Here is a 19,418-nt window from a genome sequence, read left to right as displayed (position 1 = left end):
TGCTGGTAAGAAAAGAAATACGCAAGCCGTGTATAGCGCTATTTCAGACTCACATGTATTTTCCGTCAGAACCAGAGATCCAACTCGTATATGTGGATACAATGGTTACAAAACCGATCATCCGAGAATATTGATCCTAGAAGAAACAGAATTCAAATCGCCATTCAAAAGACGTCCGAATGGAAAAAATTATGACTTGTTTACTTACTTTAACTCAAAAATCACGCTAGTAGAGAGCTACATTGGGCAAAAGTTTGAGGAAATCTATAATACAATTATGACAGAAATGTGCAAGGTTGACAAGACAATAATGGAGACAAAACTGACTCTAGCTCGGCTCAATCCAACGGAGTTCGTTTCAGGGATAGTGAAGCGATCTGGATACACAGCTGTTGTAGCAGGAGAGGTTTTACACATTCTGGAATGCAAACCTGTCTATGTCACGCATAGAACAGCGGAGCGATGTTATCAGGAAATCCCAGTAAAGTATAACGGGACTGAAATGTATTTAGCTCCAGTTTCAAGAATCCTTCAAATGAGGGGAACCGAAATAGATTGTACACCAATCCTTCCTGCGAAGTATATGTTTGGCGGAAGATGGTATACTACAGATGGTCGTTTGAGAGAAACGACGTCGCCAAATAAATTAACTACTGACATAGTCACGACGTGGACGTATACGCCGCTACCAAGCCTAATGCAAAGCGGAGTTTATGATGCCGATAGCATTGAAAAGATGCGTAATATGATTTATGATCAAGGAGAAAAAAGAATCGCTTCAAATGTACTTCATAAAATTTTAGCGAGTCAACAACCAAACCTACAAGGATATAATTTTGACGCCTTAGTATCGGAAAGAGTGATAGAGAACGCTCTGAATAGATATTGGGAAAAATTAATATCTTGGACGACATGGCTGGGAAATTTAACTTCTACATTCTTAGGAATTTACATGATAGGGAGAATATTGAAGTTTGTGGTAGACACAATAATGCATGGGCGTATATTGTACGATATTTATGGATTAGGGTGGCAGTTAATTGCTTCATTTTGGGATTCACTGACTACTTTCTTGTCTCATAGAAACTCGTTGCGAAGGTCTCAACAAGAGGCAGATAGGAACGAAATAAATAACTCAGGCGAATGTGAAAGCGTTCAAATAGAGGAAAGAAGAACTGCACCATTATATCCTACATTAACGAGAAACGATTAATATCAGCCACGGTATTTTGTAAATCGATGTGGTGGATTTACGGGGGTTGGAAATGTGGCTGACAGTTTCACCAGCGTGCCTAGATTTAAATCCCATACTAGGATTCTAAATTTAAGCTAGCGAGAAATGAAATCTCCCGCATCGTCGAGCTCCCTGGTTACGACATCGAATCATAAAATCCGTTAGAAATAAGAGCAACGACCGATGTCGTCGTTTAAAGGGCTAAAATAAAATAATGTAAGCACTTATCTCGAGCAGGGCTATGACCTCCTCGAAGAAGGAAGGAATAGCATAAAACACATGCCTCGAGACAAGTGAATGACCTCCTTGAAGGGAGGAGAAACAGCTGGATTTAACTTGTCATAGTTGGGATCGCAAGCTGGGCAATGTAAGGAAAAGAAGGAAATAAGGGGTCGTTGAATGCCTGTGTTCTCTCTCTTCCTTATAGCATAACCACGCATGCGCACAAGCCTAGGGAGGTAAGAAACACGAAATTCAGGCTTATGCGCAAGCGCGGAATAAATTAAGAATTAACATTAGACGTAAGTCTGTTCTAACTTGTAGTATATAAGCAAAATTTGTTAATTAAAGTAGTAGTAGCAACTCAAAGGTTAAACTGTATTTTTTAAAGAAAGAACGAGCCCCACATAGCCAGCTCTCACATTTCCCGAACAAATCATTGGCAACATCCTTTTTTGCGAACATGGTGCCCTCAGGCGAGTCCGCATCGAATCTCGTACATAGAAGCAGGGGAGAGAAATGTCAAATTCGTGCGCGCCAAAATAGCAGCACTGCGCACCCATACAATTGACATGATATATTGAATGTGATGCCGTGCGATGGCGTTGCTGAACTGAAGATTGATTTCGCTCCAAGCTGACAGGGTCTGCTCTGACTGTAAAAACGGTAAAAACACACAATGCAAAAACTGAAATGTCAAGAGCAGAGATGCCAGGTCTGATTTTTAAATGTTTTTGAAATGCGCGAATAAAATACACTGAGGTTTTTATGCGGTCTTTTTTTATGCGGTTTTTTACGCGACTTTTTTTATGCGAATTTTCAGAGTTATGCGGTTTTTTTTATGCGAAGTTTCAGAGTTATGCGTTTGTTTTTATGCGAAGTTTCAAAGTGATGCGTTTTTTATGCGAATTTTCAGAGTCATGCGGTTTTTTTATGCGGTACGTAAATTCGCATAAAAAAAGACTTCAGTGTATTCGTTCCACAAGAATAATATAAAGATATTCAAACGTGTTTTTAACGACGGGTTAAGCTATTTACAAATATCCACTTTGATGGCTTGTTGGCCGCTATAGAATGTAGTGTAATAGAGGGCTCTGTTGAATTTGTTTTACACCGGAGATGTGAAAATATAAAATGAAACTGAGATGACATAATACAAAAATTAAATGATAGGCCAAAAAAGAAGAAGTCCTTATATTCAGATAGAACGATTTGCAGTATTTTTTCAAATACATTCAAGAGTTCTATGGACAATATCAACGAAATATCTGAAAAAGTTGAGAAAAAAATAAACATTTTGTTAGAAACTGAGAATTGTGAATTGATTGATCAGTAACAATCTGCAAAAGTGGCAATCCTGCTCTAAAGCGCGGACACAGCAGCCCGATACTAAAAACTATGGTGGTGCACTGAGGTAAATAATAGCGAAATTTCCTAACTAAATCAAATTTATTAGCGTCCCTGATAATCAGTAATCCAAAATCACAAAACATACTTTGGGACGTTTTTTGAAGTGCATATTGTATTTACTTCGAATGGTATGGGAAGGTTATGCAGAACATATGAATTATTTTATAACATTTATATATAACGTTTGATTAAGGTTGTCCCGTTTGATGAAGGAAGTCCCGGGTTGGCGGTTCAATGCATAGGTGTTACAAACCAGTTGTCGTATGTTCGAGTCCCGACCTGGAAGGGTTCTTAGTGTCAGCAGGATACATAGTACTAGCCATGCAATGATTCTGTACACTAAGAATCGGCTGCGAAGTCTGTTGAAACAGAAAGGCCAAATTCCACAAAAGGAATGTAATGCCAAGACTTTGACTTGATGAAGGTAATCACTCATTCCAGTTCCATATTGGCATTATAAACTATATATTGACTAAGGAAAGCAATGATAGCCTGTTCGAAAGAAGTTTCTTTAGCGGAATGAATAAAGTTATATTAAAATCTAATGATTATTAGAGTAACAGAGGTATTCTGGCCACTTCATACATTTTAGTCCACCTAGAAATATTTATGGATTAAACCGATATTAAATAACCCATGTTGCATCAATTTGAAACTAATCACATTAAATTTCCTGTTGCGGAAGGATTTTTCAAAGATATTACCACATTTGGTAGATATTTTTACAAAAAAATAATTTATTCAAATATAACAGTCAGTATGCGGATGACGAAAAATTAAGCGGAGGTTGAATTTTCGCAATCATTTTTTAAAAGATATTACATCTAAAAAACGACGTGTTTTGTGTGCATGTAATAAAGTAGGCCAATAATTACGAGTGATTTGAAGTAAGGAATTGAAGGATTATGAAAATAAATGAAAAAATACTTTTATTAAAGATTACGCCATGTCCAAAATATCTTCCATATTTTAAGAAAAAATGCGTTTTCGCCATGAGACTTCTGGTATTGTGTAAGGACTGATTGTTTACAACAGTGTTACAGAGCTCGATATTCGGAATTGGTTCAAGAAAGTGTTAGCGATTTTGGAAGAAGAAGGTCTCTCTGGAGTCTTTATGAACGCCGATGGTGTAGTGGATGATGATGAGTCTTTCTTCTATCTTGATCCAGCTATCGATAAAGTGATTTCTAGACGTGGAGAGAAAAATGTAATGAAGATCTGGACCAGGGTCCTGCAAAAAGCAATATGACTGTTATGTTTACTTGTGCGGCCAATGGAAAGATGTATCCACCTATAGGTGTTTTGCATATTATTTTTTTTAATTTATATCGTCACCAGAAACGAAACAACAGGAAGAGACGTTTTAAACATCGGAGTTGAGTTGTTCTTACGTCACGTTGCACATTACAATGTCATATAACGATACCATTTTGCTTTTGAGTAGACAGATTGTTATTTGAGTAAACGAAGAAAAATGCGATTTCCAATTCAATAATCTGATTTTATTACGGCAGATCAAAAAACTCCTAGAAAGTACCAATTTGTGAAGGAAAGTTCAATTAGGTTTATTTAAGGCTGTGAACTATTTCGCGGTTAGTTTTAACTTTTGGTTAAAATCTGACACTTGAGTGGTTATTTTAAATTTGTCGGACGAAAAGTTATTTGGGTTTATTTACCACTGGAAATAATTTCAACTAAAGAATAATTATTAGAATTTGCATTTCAAGATTTTTTTCAGTGTCGAAAATTAACCATCGATCTGTCAAAAATAACCATGCTCTCGAGCAGGGTTATTTTTGACAACATCAAATTAACCGCTCGAGTGTCAGATTTTAACCAAAAGTTAAAATTAACCGCGAAATGGTTTACAGGCTAAATGATACGTACGTTTAGTAATCTCCTTTTCAAATAACAATAATTCACTATATTTTCTCCCATTCAGAGGAAAGGCGGGTTTGGAGCGGATTAAGCTTTTGAAATAGCACGAAAACATGGTCAGCAACCTAGCCTCGAAATATAACTCATAATTAAGCTAAATAATGATTTTTAATCTTACTGAAAGGTAGACGGTCAGCTATAACAATATATATTTTTTTTTATTTAAAAGATATTTTATTCAGGCCTATTTGCGTACAAGCTTTACGTGGCCGATTCAGCTGAGTTTTTAAATAAAAGATTTTTTTTGTATTGGATCTCGTTGTCACCCTTTTTCTAGGGGGAGAGGAGCTTCCATTTATTTCCTGCGAGGATTGAGGGGCACTTCGTTCGTGGTTCGTCTCGTCATCCATTGCCGCATCGGTGGTATTGTTGTTGATTTCGTTGCTAGTTGCTGTAGATGCGCTTTGTTGTACATTGTTTGCAGTTGCTGGTTGGTTGAATGGTAAGCTGTTAACTGCAGCTGGAGTACTTTGTTCTATAGGGGATACGTTGGATGGTTTCGTTGAAGAGGATGCTTCACTGTTGTTGGTGACTGTCACAGGTGTACTGGGGTTGCTTGGGGTTGATGTGAAGGAAGCACCGTTGTCCTTTGGTATAGTTTGCTCCTTAAGCAAACCTTCAAGTTCTCGTATCGAAGGTCGAATTTTGCACTGTCTGAAGTCAACATTAATTGTATTCTTTCGTACCGACGGTAGCTTTTGTTCGTTTGGTTCACTCATTCTCGATTCACTCATTATTGTTCACTACACAATACTGTACTTGGTTTCTTCTGTCCCTAACGTAAGCGGTTTTGTTTGTCGACTGACTTGGATGAGATGTAAACCCGAACTGATAACAATATATTGTCGCTGCAGCACTAATCTGAAATTCGCTGGACAGTCCAGCGCAGCGACGTTGCCGAGCGACGTCAGTTGAACTTCCATTTCCTATACATCAACTGATAGAATCATGTTACTTTATACATATTTTGTTGTCTTGTTTATGAACCACGGCTTCAACATAAATGAATACATTGTCTTGCCTCCGCTATCGAAGCACATAACGATGGAATATTATTTGCAAACCAAGATTAAATGTATGGTTCCCTTACCTTTATCCGAGTCGTTAGAAGATCATCCAATGATAACAAATACTCCTACAAATGGCTACTAATTCCTTGCGTTTTCATGGATACGACTAAATATGTTAGGTACTCTTTAGTCACATTTAAAAAAAAACAGTTCATTTCTAACTCTGCCAATTACTATTAATAGTTATCTTTTTAGACCAACGAGAAGACGTTGGGCAGAGTGAATTAAAAGATAGAAAGATTACAAAATTCGCATGACGTGTGTTATTGATGAGTTTGTTGCTATGCAGCGCTTAGCAATATTTTCATTACATTCAGTTCTTGCGTGAGTCACAATATGAAAATTACGCTCCTTTTAAATATATTGCTGGGCGCATACACAGTGACCGTAAATAACGTAATGAAGTACTGGTTTCTCTTGTAATCTTTTTGTTTCGTAATTCATTGCATCCGTATTGTTTAGGTACACTAGCGCTGTCCTGAATTCAGTGGAACACATATGAAACAGGCTCATTTCTGTCAGGTTGTGTATGGGTTGAGCGTATCATACTTTCCCACTTGTACGTGGCGGGCAGATTTCCCCCCAGACGGCTGGGTATGTCTGTCTGGCAGAATTCCGCAAAAGTCTGACAACAGCAACAACCGTTTCCGGCATAATTGGCAGAACCGTTTTGAATCGGTTCTACATTTTAAACGTCTTAGTTTTATTTTTTAAATAAAAGATACATATGAAAGGAAATAAGTTATTGCCTTTCATATATTCTAATCATGGAAAATGTTATTACCAATAACATTGCTTTCTCACTACCAAACATACCCTTATTTCAATCTCATTTACCTCGTCTCAAGATTCGTTTTTTGTACGTACATGCGGGATTGACGAATATCAAATGAAGTCGAATAAAAAAAAAAGAAAAAAGAAAGAAGAGGGAAATAAACAAGACACGTATGGCGAGATAATGACGCAATTTCGCCTGGACAATTTTGACAGCAGCCGGAATGCAGCCAGCCTTCTGACGGTTGCCAGATTTCCTCACAAGCAGGTTATAGAGAAATTGCGGCCAGCAAGACTTACTTCTCGGTTAATTTTTCAAAAGGGCGTATAAGCAAGTGACAGTTTCTCTTTGTTTACTTTCTCTTCTATTAATTACCTGGCGGTTTCCACGTTTATCACTCAACTCTTTTCATGAAATGATACCAGAAACATTCGACTTTCAAACAGAATAGTGATATTAAAGAAAATCCTTTTATTCACATCACAATAATAGAAAGAGAGATTGATTAAAGAGAAACTGTCACTTTCTTATACGCCCTTTTGAAAAATTACCCGAGGCTTGCTAATTGCAGATTTTTTTTTCGGATATACAAACTTTTGCAACCCTGTCTGAAGATATTTGAAATTTTTACCTGGCATCTCTGGTGTTTATTGTTTGCCTCGGTTTACGAACGAGTTAATTTTTGTCAAAAGTTAAGTATCAAAACAATAATTCCATTGTTTTTGCATCATCAGCTAGTAAGTCAAATTCGTACTGATAAGTTATTGTGAGAAATAATGTTTAATTTCACATATTAATCAAAAATTGCAGTTTTAAGACATTCCTATCAACATAGATGGCACAATCTATGGAAAGTTTGTGTCGCATATGCGCTGGAAGTGATTCCGAGCGGAAATCCCTGTTGTGTGTATTTTCTACTAGTATCGAATACGAACCACAAAGTATTGAACCGACCGATGACGGACAAAATAAGAGATCTACGGGAACACTAGCACAAACAGTGGCCGAAGCCATGGCGGCATGTTTGGATGTTGATGTGGGTATTTCACTGTTTAGTTTTAACTTTGATGAACAAGAAATCGTTTCCAGATCAAACCTAACGATCAGCTTCCTCAGCGAATTTGTTACAAATGCCTGGAGAAACTTAGACTATCTTGGGAGTTGCGAGAAACTTGCAAGTCTAGTGAAGAGCAGCTGAAACGAATGCTTCAGGATTCGGTTGCCGAAATGCCATTGATGAAACGAGAGGAAAGTATACAATCTTCGCTTGATGAAGAGGAGTTTCTGGTAGAATCTGATGTCGTTTTCGCAGACGAGGAAGTTCTAGAAGAATACGAGTTAATTTTAGAGAAGGATAAGACTAAACATTCAAATCCGAATGATCCATTGCATACCGAGAATGGTTGGCTACTGTCAGATCTTTCCAAAGAACATTATGATATTAAAAAAGGCGACGATACCTACTGGGATCTAGTAGAAGTAGAGGATTACCGGTGTTGTGGGTGTTTTCAATACTTCTGTTCTAGATCTGCAATGGAAGAGCACTGTAAACGTGAACACCATAGTGAGGTTTCGTCACGTGGTGATCGAACTAGTCGGTATGAATGCAGCGTTTGCCGAAAATTATTCGCTAGTTCCGATGCACTAAGTTTTCATCAACAAATGGCTCGCTCTAGGCAGTTATTTCACTGCAAACAGTGCCAGATGCTTTTACCTAGCAAACGACAGCTAAAAGTTCATTTGAAGTCGCACACCGAGCTGAAGATTGAAATGCTATCGCAGCCTACTGCTTTTCAATCAATTTCCAATCATCAATACGAAGTTCCTGTCAAAAGTTTACCGTCGAACAAACAATCTGAGCCACCTTTGGCCAGTAAATGTCGTTTAGTCAAACACTTTATTACGTTTGACTATATGGCTTTCGATGGATTCTGCTGTTGCGAATGTTGGTTTTATTGCAAAACTAAACGTGAGATGAGTCGCCATGGCGAGAAGGAACATTATAATAATCGTGGTTTCGAAGAGGAAATGGTATGCTTCGCTTGTTTGAGGTGGTGAATCTATTTTGGTGTGAATTCAATATTTCTGAAATTGATTTTTCTATTTCCAGATCGTTTGACACAAAAACGTCTTTCGAAGAACACATGGAACAACTTAATGCAAAGCAGATATATTATTGCAGACCGTGTAAGCAAATGTTTCGCTCATCGGATAAACTGCAGGAGCACCAAAATGTAAGCGAGAATCATGAAGGTTTTATTGAACTGGAAATGATCGATATCAAGGAGGAAGTGGAAATCGAAGAAAACGCGACGGATACTAAATCTTCTGATCAACCTACAGTTGAAACCAGTCGGCGCACAAGAACCGGCCGGAAAGTAATAAACGAATCTCTGACCGTTGATGGTGATGGCGATGCGCAGACGGTCGCTGATTGTGATAACGGTGATGTAGACTATGAACCAGATGTGAACTCACGAAGTCGACGTTGTGACGAATCATACGGTCGACGGTTGCATGCTCCCAAAATCAAACGAAATGACCCAGAGATAGCTGAGATAACCGTGGTGGATATCAGCGGTCAGGATACGATACGATGCTGTGGTTGTTACAAAACATTCATCACAGAAGAAGAAGCCCTGGAACATCGTTCTGAACAGCACCAGCAACATAAGCTTCCGGAAAGCAAAGAAAAGCCCTATGAATGTGAACGATGCTACCGACGATTCGTGAAAGCTGTATCGCTTCAGGTGCATCGGCAGTTTGTGAAAACCGTTCAAGTTTACGCCTGTAAGTTATGCAGTGAAAAGTTTACCTTTCAAACACCATTCCTTCTGCATTACATCCAACACGAAAATCAGTCATGGAAGTGGAAAGATGACAAACGGGGAGCGAAACCAAGAATCACGGAGAACGATTCCAAATATTTCTGTTGTTTCAATTTTTGTACTCAATCCTACACGGAATACAGTGAACTGCTCTCGCACGTGGACGAGAACCACGGCGTCAAACGGAATCAGTTTAAGGACTATCGCGATACAGATCAGAACTGTTGCGAAATTTGCTTTCGAAGTTTCACCAATTACCGGGCTCTGCTTCGGCACGTTTCGCAGGGGAAGAAAGCTAAATCAGCTAACCGGCATACTTGCAGTAGCTGCGGGATGCAGTTCAAATCACTCGCACTGCTCAAGGATCACGAGAACAAACATCTCGGTATCAAACCGTACGAATGTGAAGTTTGTAACAAATCGTTTGGATCGAAAAATATTCTCACCAATCATATGATCGTTCATCAAGCGAGTCGTCCGTTTAGTTGCGAAATATGTGGGAAAACATTTGCCAGAAAGCGAAACTACAAGGATCATTCGATGACGCACATGAACGAGAAACCATGGGAGTGCGAGATCTGTAAGCTTACCTTCCGAATCGAGTCTCAGTTTCTGACGCACAAACGGCGCCATACCGGTGTTCGTCCGTACAAGTGCAAGTTTTGCGAGAAGGTGTTTTCCCATGCCACCGATCGAAAGCGACATGAAATGGCTGCGCACACGGGCGAGAAACCACATCAGTGTAGTTTCTGTCCGTTTGCATTCATACGCAAGCGACAGCTGGTCATACACGAACGGACCCACACCGGGGAAAAGCCCTTCGAGTGTCAGTACTGTGGCCAGGCATTCATCCAGCAGAGTTACTTGACGCGACATATGGCCTCTCACAAACAACGGGATGATGCGGTTTAGTGTAGTTTCTCGACGTGTGATAGTTGAGATGATAAAACTGTGCATTGGTAAGTACAGAATAAAAAATACGCAGCTGAAGTTGTTCTTGCTCATCCGAATGATTCCTCTCTGTTTTTCTCTTAGCTCGCAACATTTCGAAGTGTGTTGGAGCTTTCAAAAATACCTGTAGTGAAAGTATCACATGATGAGAAGTTGAATAAAAGTCTGCTTTCGCATGATAATAATCACAATGCAAATGAATTACTAGTGTACTCTGGAATGAGATTCTTCGCCGGATAATAAGGTAATTTCGTGATGAAATATTTGTTCATTTTTATAATTGATGGAATGACGGTTTTCTCATAAGCGTGTATAAAACTAAGGTCTATTTCAAAACACGATAAGTCATTTCATTTGAATTCATTGTTTGAAAATCTTTCCACTCAATTCTGAGGACATGAGTTCCACTGTGATCTCTACTCGGATTGAATTGAATTAAAACCTATGCAACCGTAAGACCTTCCATTTGTATCTAAATTTGTGAAAATCATTTTGGCCCTTATTACCGTTCTCACTTCCACATTCACTTCATTTACATGTCACTTCACTTGATTTTACCTATTACCAGTATCACGCATAGTGAAGTGTTCACTGTAGTGGAAAAAACTAATTTTTTCGACCAAATGTTGGTGGCGTGATGGTAATAATGACATCAAGTCCATCCAAGTAATTATTTTCGTCTCTGAAGCGGCTTCCGTAATAAGGACCTAAATTCACTTCACTCGATTTTCACCGTGTAGTGACACCGGTAATAAGGGCCTTTAGTTCTATCTACCTCCGAACCAAATTTCGTAACCGGAAACCGGTGGTACGGTAAATCCGAAGTGAGTTTGTGATTATCCACTAGCAAGAACTTTTAACAAGAAGAATTTAGTCTTCTTAAAAACATACTCTAGAAATTGAAGTTTTGTCGTGAATACGACTTACTTTACTATGGGGTGCCTTTTCAAAATTTACCCTCTGAGAGAGTGATAAGTTTTTGATCGTGAATATATCTTGTTGTATCTATCAGGAATCAGAACTAAATAGCTCAAGTGGCACGTTCCCCTAGTTTATTGGAGATTTGTGCCTTGCCGTGACTTCTCATCATTTTCCTGAAGGGAAGGGAAGGATAAAAGGAACATGGATGGGAATTGCGAAGTGTGTGAGGTGGGAAAAAAAGGACAAAAACATATAGAAGCAATTCGTTTTGCATCCCTGAAAGGATGCTAAAAAAACAAAAAACAAAACAAAATTTCCAATCCCCAAGAGATAAGAATTATTGTTTTTTGGGGGAGGTAACTTATGTTTTATTACATGAACAGTGACCTTATGGAATGCATAGTTCATCCGAAAGCCCTGTGATTTAAGAAGACCGAAGGACTCGTCATCAATGCTGCAGATAATCAATTGACTACCTGCAACACTGGAGCCGATCCTCAAGATTCTCCATCGAAGCACAGGGATCACTGAATTATGGAAAGCTAACCTTTCAATAACATTCGGACCCCTCAAGCATTCCTTGTTATTCCAAGGAACACTGAAGGATATCCTTTTCTGATGAAGGCTGTATGGTTCTATAATGAACCTATTTACCAGCGCCTTCTGGTTTATCATCTCCAACCGCTGTATGAGCCAGGCACGGCTGTCCTCATTATCCGGGGAGAACCAGACTGCTCCGTATCGCAACCCACATCCATTGAAGCTAGGAATGAATGAAGAGAGTGGCGTTGAATACAAAAGACCGTTGAGGTCTCTAAGCAGATCGTCTCTCAAGTCCGGGGTGAACATACCGTCCACTATACGAACTTGAAGACGATTTTCAATCAAGCGCTCGGACGCCTTCTTAGAAGTGCTCTGTTGATTTTGCCTCTTTTTTGAAATTTTTTCCAAACTTTCCGGCACGTCACGCATTACAGCAATGGCATCCGTTTCGTTTGACGATGACGAAACTTCAGCAACCGGATTTTCAGCAGCAGAACCTACGTTAACATCATCCATCTCACCAGACTGGGTCTCGTTTGACGATTGTATGACTTGTTCTAATTCTAGATAAGACTATTGTTTCTGATGTGGTGAGATGATGATGTTTAAGCCATGATTGTTTGAACCAAGGCTTTGGTGATACTAATTTGGAATGTTCAAAATGGAATCGTCCTTTTTCCTCAGATATATTACTGTATTTATCTTGCCATATTTGCCAAAGTTCTGTTTTAACTGCTGATTGGAGGTCTGTTAATGTGAGATTGTAGTTTTCTATAGTATTTCTAGTAGTGCCTAATTTTGCTGCATGATCTGCTCTATCATTTTCTATCAGATCTATGTGACTCGGGATCACCTGAACAATTATTTTGTCGTGAATTCGACTTACTTTACTATGGGGTGCCTTTTCAAAATTTACCCTCTGAGAGAGTGATAAGTTTTTGATCGTGAATATCTATTGTTGTATCTAATGAATCAACATAATTCTTGCGACATGCCATCGGAAATATGATCACAATTTTATGATAAAATTTTCAGTTTTGTGACATAGTCTCAAATAATTCAATATTAAACTTTTCTGAAATGTTTGGTATAAACGAGTATCAAAGAGGATAATTCATAAGACGCGTTTGCCTTTCTCATATTTTTAAAGCTCATAGCTCAGTTATCTGTGAAAGGATTTATATAATCTAACTACCAATAGAATCGAAATTTTTCAATTTAAACGTGTATAGCAAAAGCATTGAAGTATTTCAATAGTACACTATTGAAAAACCTGTCTCATTTGATCCATGTCAATACCAGCCAATCAGAACGCGTTCTAAGGAAGCGAACAAAATATCTGCTGCTGTACAACAAATCGTCCGGGAAAAATGTTCCGAAAAGTGGTGAATATCGCAGTGAGTTCCTCAATTCGGTCCTTGTGAATGCTAGAAACGAATCCCTACAACATATTGATAGTTTCTTTCAATGAATTATGCAAATCCGAAATGAAATAATCGACATTAAAATTCTGTATGCGGCTATTTTTATAGCCGTTAGGACCGCCCATTAGTGAAAAAGCTACAAACGAAATCACATAAAAGGAAATCTCTTAACAAAAATTGAATCAGTTTGGATTCTATCGGCACTGCGAGCAGATGTGTTTTGTGTCGTCTGCACAGCTAGTTTCGCTTTCGACAAGAGCGATTACGTCACAGCTGCCAGTCATTAGCATTGGGAAAAAACAACGGTGGAGAGCATTGCACAAAATCAGCCGTTCTAATGGCTCTAAAAGTTTTCTAAAGAACTATTAGGATTTGTTGTTCGCAAATCGTAGGGAAATATCCTCAGTTTACTGCAAATCTAGAACAGTTTGGTTAGATTTGTGCACATTTCGCTGTGTGAAACTCACAGTAAACGAGATCAAGTGAAGCCTTCTTTGTTTTTGCGAAAAATGTTCCAGAGTTTAATGTCGTAGAGAATTACGCAATTTGACCTATCTGAATGCTAGAAACGAGTCCCTTCAGCATGATTTCGATAGTTTCTTTCAATAAATTATGCAAATCCGAAATGAAATAATCAACATTAAAATTCTGAATGCGGCTATTTTTATAGCCGTTAGGACCGCCCATTAGTGAAAAAGCTACATACGAAATCAGGTAGAAACAAGCCTCTCAACAAAAAGTGAAGCCTTCTTTGTTTTTGCGAAAAATGTGCAAAGGGGAATGCTAGCATAATTCATACAATTGATCAACTAATTGATATTCGGAAGTGTTAGGGAACATGCCAGTTGTTTTCGTATTCACGACATCCAGTTATGTCTCTGACATTACCCACCCGCCTTTTTTTGTGTGTGTAAAAAATACATGAAGCAATCTTTTTTCTGTAAACCGTTTTCAGATAGTTGGGCTGAAGTTTTTCATGTCAACTTGAATAATACTTGCATTTAACTTATCGAATTTGCTACTTTTGGCGGTTACAACTCCCGCTTGATCTGTCAGAACCAATATTTAATTGCAAGCAAAATCATATTGTACACACCTCCTGGTCATCGTCGGAAGCGTACTTCACCAACATAAGACAATCAACTTGATACGCTGATTAGTGCGGTTGTGTTTTGCAACCATTTGCTCTTTTAATTTTTCACAGCGTCACCGGCTATCAGTTTATCGAAACACGTAGTAAAATCGAGTGTACCGGCCATCGTAACCAAATTCATGAAGGACACTAATCTATATATATATAAAAATGCAGAGATCATTCTTTGTAATCGCATCACGTAAGAACGGATGGACGGATTGAGATGATTTTTTTTGTTTGATCAATTTTTACCCCCACCGGGTTCGTACATCAAAAAAATTAGGAAAACTTATCGGAAAAGTGGGAAAAACCAATAAAGTTATTTTGTATGGACAATGGAATTTTCCACTGAAAAAGTCGCCAATGATTGCTAGATTTACGATTGACCGTCGAAGGAAAGAATATTAGATCGTCGAATAAATTTTTTGGCGCGCAACGAGATATTTTGTGTGGAGATTTCACATGCGTACTTGATGGATGTGATTCGTCATTTCAAACCACGTGCTTAAATGGGTATCAAAATTATTGCTTACTAACGTCGTTTTCGCTTGAGAAAACTGAAACTGACCCAAGGTAGCAATCAAAAGTTCCACAGTACCTGAAAATAACCACTTTATTAGAGCTCTAAAGTACGCATGGTACTTTTTGATAACTTGAACGTACAGAACAGATTCTGAGACAAATTTCTCACTGCTTAAACTCTGTACACACCGAATTATTTTTACGAATGTCGGTACAGTTTTACTGACTTTCAAACAGCTGAATGTTCGGTAATCCGTTCAGTAAAAGTTTTATTTGCTGAATGATCGGTATAGTTCCACTGAACTTCGATCTGTCATAATTCTAATGACTTCTTCATCACTCAATACCGACGTTTTTTTGGTAAATTGTATTAGAGATCTGGGAAAGGAAAGAGCAATTTAGTTTTCAAAATATATTTCCATCCGAATAATTAATTTATTTGCGTGTGATCAAATATCTTTCGGATGCAATTCAGTAGAATATGGGATCACCCATCATATTTTTACAGTGTTGAAATAAAAAGTTGTAAAAGGTTTTTTGAATATATTCACTAAATGAAAAATTACCGCTAGGAATCAGTATTATGTATTTTTGGCAAGCAATCAATTCGCATCACTATTTTTTCTCTACAAATCTAGAAATTTTCACATTTTTACGTCCGAAAATTATGTTATTTGACAGATCTGTATTTCTGCTGAATGTATAGTGATGGTTACTGAAATTCTTCACTTTCACTGAGTTCGTCAAGAGAAATGACATTTCAGAGTTCACAGACCGTGTCAGTAGATAATAAATAACCGTAACTTTCACATAGGAGTTGGATAAATTTTACGTATCTTTCAGTAAAAATAATATTTTACAAATTATTACCAAACACAAAAATAGAATTTTTTTTGTGCATAAGAAACTGCTTCAAAGTTTGTTCTGTCGGGTGAACATTCACGTATGAACAATTCCATAAAACGGAATGTTCAGAATAGAAATCTGTGCATTTGTTCAATTTTCGTTTAACAGAATTATTTCATATTTTCACTTTACTCTTTAGTGATGTTTCTTTTTTTTTTTTTGGAGCTAAAGCGAGTATGTGTCGAATTCCGTTGATTGTAGGTTAAGTAATCAGAAAAATAATGGAGAGAAACGTTGACCACTTAGTTTTTTGACAATTCTTCTGACGAGACGAAGTTCGACGGGTCAGCTAGTCAAATATATTTTGGCAGGAACTATCAGCGGCTTCCACGTCCCATTAGGCAAATTTCAACTGTGTTCCAAATCATTTTCGATTTGTCGAGTCACCTCACTCGACTCGCAGGGTTAGGGCCAAAATGGAGTATTGCCTTCAACTTTTCATTTGTTTATTCAGGAAAATCATGATTTGCTACGATTAGGGCTAGTACATTTTTTCCCGGATTTGCACTAAAATTCCCGACTTTTTTCAGGTTTTTCCCGGTGAAACGAGATTCCCGACTTTTTCCCGGTCGCTTGCCACCCTGCACCTATCATCGTTAGACTTAAACCGTAACAACGGCAAACCGATCGTTGGGATTGTTTCTTTTGTCTTTTGAAGTCAGTAAAACACGTTTCGCTTTGTTTGAAACAGTTCTATAATCTTTTTATTGGGATTGAGTCTTCTTTTTGCATTATTAAACCTTAAAACATATCTAGCCGGTAAACTCTAATAAAAATCATACTTTTATAATTATTGTGAAAAAAATAATGCTTTACAGTACTAGAAACAAAAAAAACTATTGCAATGAAGTGTCAAATGTTCTACCGATAAGTTTTTTTTTGCTTTGTTTGACGGCGCTGTGAATGTGCTGTTATTGTGATTTTTTTTTGTGTCGGTATCGATAATTTTACCCGGTGATCCAGTGTATTGGTGTGGCCTAGCAACAAAAAAAAACAATATCCGGGGTCGAGATCCGATTCCTACCCCCTTCCGGTTGCGAATTGTTATTCAAACAAATCGGTTTGGAAGAGGACAAGAAATAAGATCTTCGAATCTACAGTCGACCGGTGCTGATTGGTTGGTTGGTTTTGCAAAATTTGCTGTGGAAAATATTCTACCTTTGAGACGATGATAATTTATGCTAACTTACAAATTATGGGTTGTTTTTTCTTCGTAAACATATCTGACCGCGTATATATATGTACAATTCTATAGTCTAGAAAATAAGGAAGATTTCGATTTCCGTTTAAAGCCAACAAAAGAAAGTAGAAAAAAACATTCCACTAGCACTAGTAGTAAAGAATTAAAGTCGACCCTTTTCAAAAGCAACAAAAAAGAAAAAAATCCACTAATTCCCGTTCAATTCACACAACACAGTTTTGCATATAAGTTCCCAATATAAATTTCTCTGTTTTTTTTCATCACATTTGTTTGAATTTTGTAAATCGTTTAACCGTTTTTGTTTTGTTTTTTTTTTCTCAAATGGAAGCCAATGGTGAAGGTAAAATCCTTAAACTTAACCTATTCGTTTTGTCTCTAACACAAAAATTTGAATACAAACAAACCAATAATGAATTTGCTGAAACAAAATCATTAAAAAAAAATGAGTACTTTTCTCGGCTGGATCAACCACTTAACGGCTACACGTGTATGTGTCAAATAAGATAAATTCTACTCTTAACAATTAAAACTGTACACTTTTCTTTATTTACTTCCCGATTTTCTTCTTCTTTTCAACAATATATCTGCTGTATTTTCTCCGAAAACATTTTAGCTATAGTTTGTTTTGTTTTTTTTTCTGTTGTGCATTCTTTTTGCATCATTTTCTACGAATAGAGAAGCCTGGACCGAACTTACGTTTTTCTGTTTTGTTTTTTGTAATCTCCAGTATAATACAGAATATATATATAAAAAAAGGAGCGAATTGCACGGGGAGCCCCGTTCCGGCTCACAATCCGTAATTTAACTAGAGTATATATATAGTATCGCATTCTCAGGTTCTGTACATTGGGTCGTCGACCAGTTTTTGTCGCTCAACTTTTGTCGTTAACTAACAAACAAAGGTGGTGAGAGAACGATTGGCACATTTTTTGTTTTTTTTTTACTTCTTCACACAACAGGTTGTCTTGTAGTTCTGCACAAAAAAAAAAGACGTTGCACGCACGGGATCATCCTGTGTACTAAATCTGTTGTTTATTTCCGGGGTGGGGGAAAGGGGGTATCACACATGTATTTTGTTGTTGTTGTTGTATTGTTAATTTCGTGTTGAATTGCACGCTCAATCGTACAGGAAAACCGCACGAACGCACGCACGCACACACGGAACGGAATGGCACCAGTGTTTGTTCTTCGCTTGTTTGTTTTTTTTTTGTTTTCTTATTCTTCACATTGAGATCACTATCATCGCACACGTTGCCAACCAAGCTTTTCCTCCGTGTGTGTGATTTTTGAAGTTTCCCATACGAAGTGCGGCCCGTTGATTGTCAGTTTGATTTCGATTTGCGGAGTCTCAGTAGGCTGTGGTTTATTTGTAGTACATTGGTTCTGATTTGCTGAGATCCGTTGGCATCATGCTTTCGTCCTCGCTGGTTTTGCCCGTTTCTGAGTGGTGTTGCTGCTGCTGTTGTTGTTGTTGTTGCTGCTGCTGATGATGATGGTGATCGGCTGGGGATGGACTTCGGTCCCGTTCGTGGTCACGATCGTGCTCCAGGGTGTCCAGTCGTCGGTCTTCTTCCTGCTGCTGCTGCTGGTGACGGGCTTCGGCGGCAGCAACGGCTGCCGCTGCTGCTGCAGCTTGTGCTTGCAGCTGCTGCTGGTGTAGATGGTGCAGGTTGTTACTGATGGTGTGCAACGATTGCGAGTTGAGCGATAGGTGATTCGGGGACGGCGGCGGTGAACCACTATCGTGGCTTTGTTGATGTTGCTGGCGCAGAAGCTGAATGGTGGTCAAACCGTTGGCGTTTCTTATCAATCTGCAGAGGAGAATTATCATTAGAATGTTGATCAGACAAACCGCCGGAATCAAAACTTACGGATAACAGTCGACTCCGTTCACCGGTGCACCACCGTAGTACTTGCGATCGGTTGTACTCAAATCGGTCGGCTTCAGATCGTCCAGATCGGTTTCCATCTTGATGGTGGCATGGCCATTGGCGGCCGCTGAACTTTGTACTGACGCTTGCGACACATGGTGCTGCTGCTGCGGATGATGCAGTGCGGTCGGTGAAATCGGAGGACCTCCTCCACCGTTCGCCTGTTGCTGGTGTGAAGCTGCCGCGGCTACCGCAGCCGCTGCCAAATGATGAATGTTAGCACCGTTCGGCAGCAGTGACATCAGCGAGTGACCGTTCGCACTGGAATTGGCGGCCGATTGAGCGTTGGCATTTTGGCTTGCCATGGTTTGGCGGAGCAGCGAGATGTTTTTGATACTTTTCAGTTCCGTCGGGTTGCGAAGGAATCTGGTGGAAGTGACGAAAGAAAAACAAAAACCATAAGTTTCAGT

At 38.6% G+C, this 19,418-nt stretch overlaps 2 protein-coding genes across 4 annotated transcripts in view; one reads left to right on the top strand and one right to left on the bottom strand.

Moving 5' to 3' along the window:
* The first annotated feature begins 7,284 nt into the window (after positions 1 to 7,284).
* On the top strand, positions 7,285 to 10,641 carry LOC131431795 (zinc finger protein 14-like). Of its 2 annotated transcripts, XM_058597686.1 has the most exons (5): positions 7,285 to 7,383; positions 7,457 to 7,682; positions 7,736 to 8,697; positions 8,757 to 10,433; positions 10,510 to 10,641. In XM_058597686.1, the coding sequence occupies exons 2-4, from the start codon at positions 7,482 to 7,484 to the stop codon at positions 10,384 to 10,386; spliced, it is 2,793 nt and encodes a 930-aa protein (XP_058453669.1). In that variant the 5' UTR covers positions 7,285 to 7,383; positions 7,457 to 7,481; the 3' UTR covers positions 10,387 to 10,433; positions 10,510 to 10,641. The 2 variants fall into 2 exon arrangements, with proteins under 2 accessions (XP_058453669.1, XP_058453668.1); XM_058597685.1 differs by lacking the exon at positions 10,510 to 10,641 and having other exon boundaries at positions 8,757 to 10,450.
* Positions 10,642 to 17,325: 6,684 nt separating this feature from the next.
* The window catches only part of LOC131431794 (ets DNA-binding protein pokkuri), a 65,548-nt gene continuing 63,455 nt past the window's right edge, over positions 17,326 to 19,418 (bottom strand). For both annotated transcript variants that reach the window (XM_058597683.1, XM_058597684.1), the window contains 2 exons: positions 18,949 to 19,374; positions 17,326 to 18,888 (listed from right to left, as the gene is read on the bottom strand). In XM_058597683.1, the coding sequence (XP_058453666.1) occupies positions 18,441 to 18,888; positions 18,949 to 19,374 (874 nt within the window). In that variant the 3' untranslated portion in view covers positions 17,326 to 18,440. The remainder of the gene's footprint in view (positions 18,889 to 18,948; positions 19,375 to 19,418) is intronic.

Source organism: Malaya genurostris, chromosome 2, assembly GCF_030247185.1.
Source record: "Malaya genurostris strain Urasoe2022 chromosome 2, Malgen_1.1, whole genome shotgun sequence".
Lineage (NCBI taxonomy): Eukaryota > Metazoa > Arthropoda > Insecta > Diptera > Culicidae > Malaya > Malaya genurostris.
The sequence above is the reverse complement of the archived record's forward strand: the minus strand, read 5'-3'. Positions and strand labels throughout refer to the sequence as shown.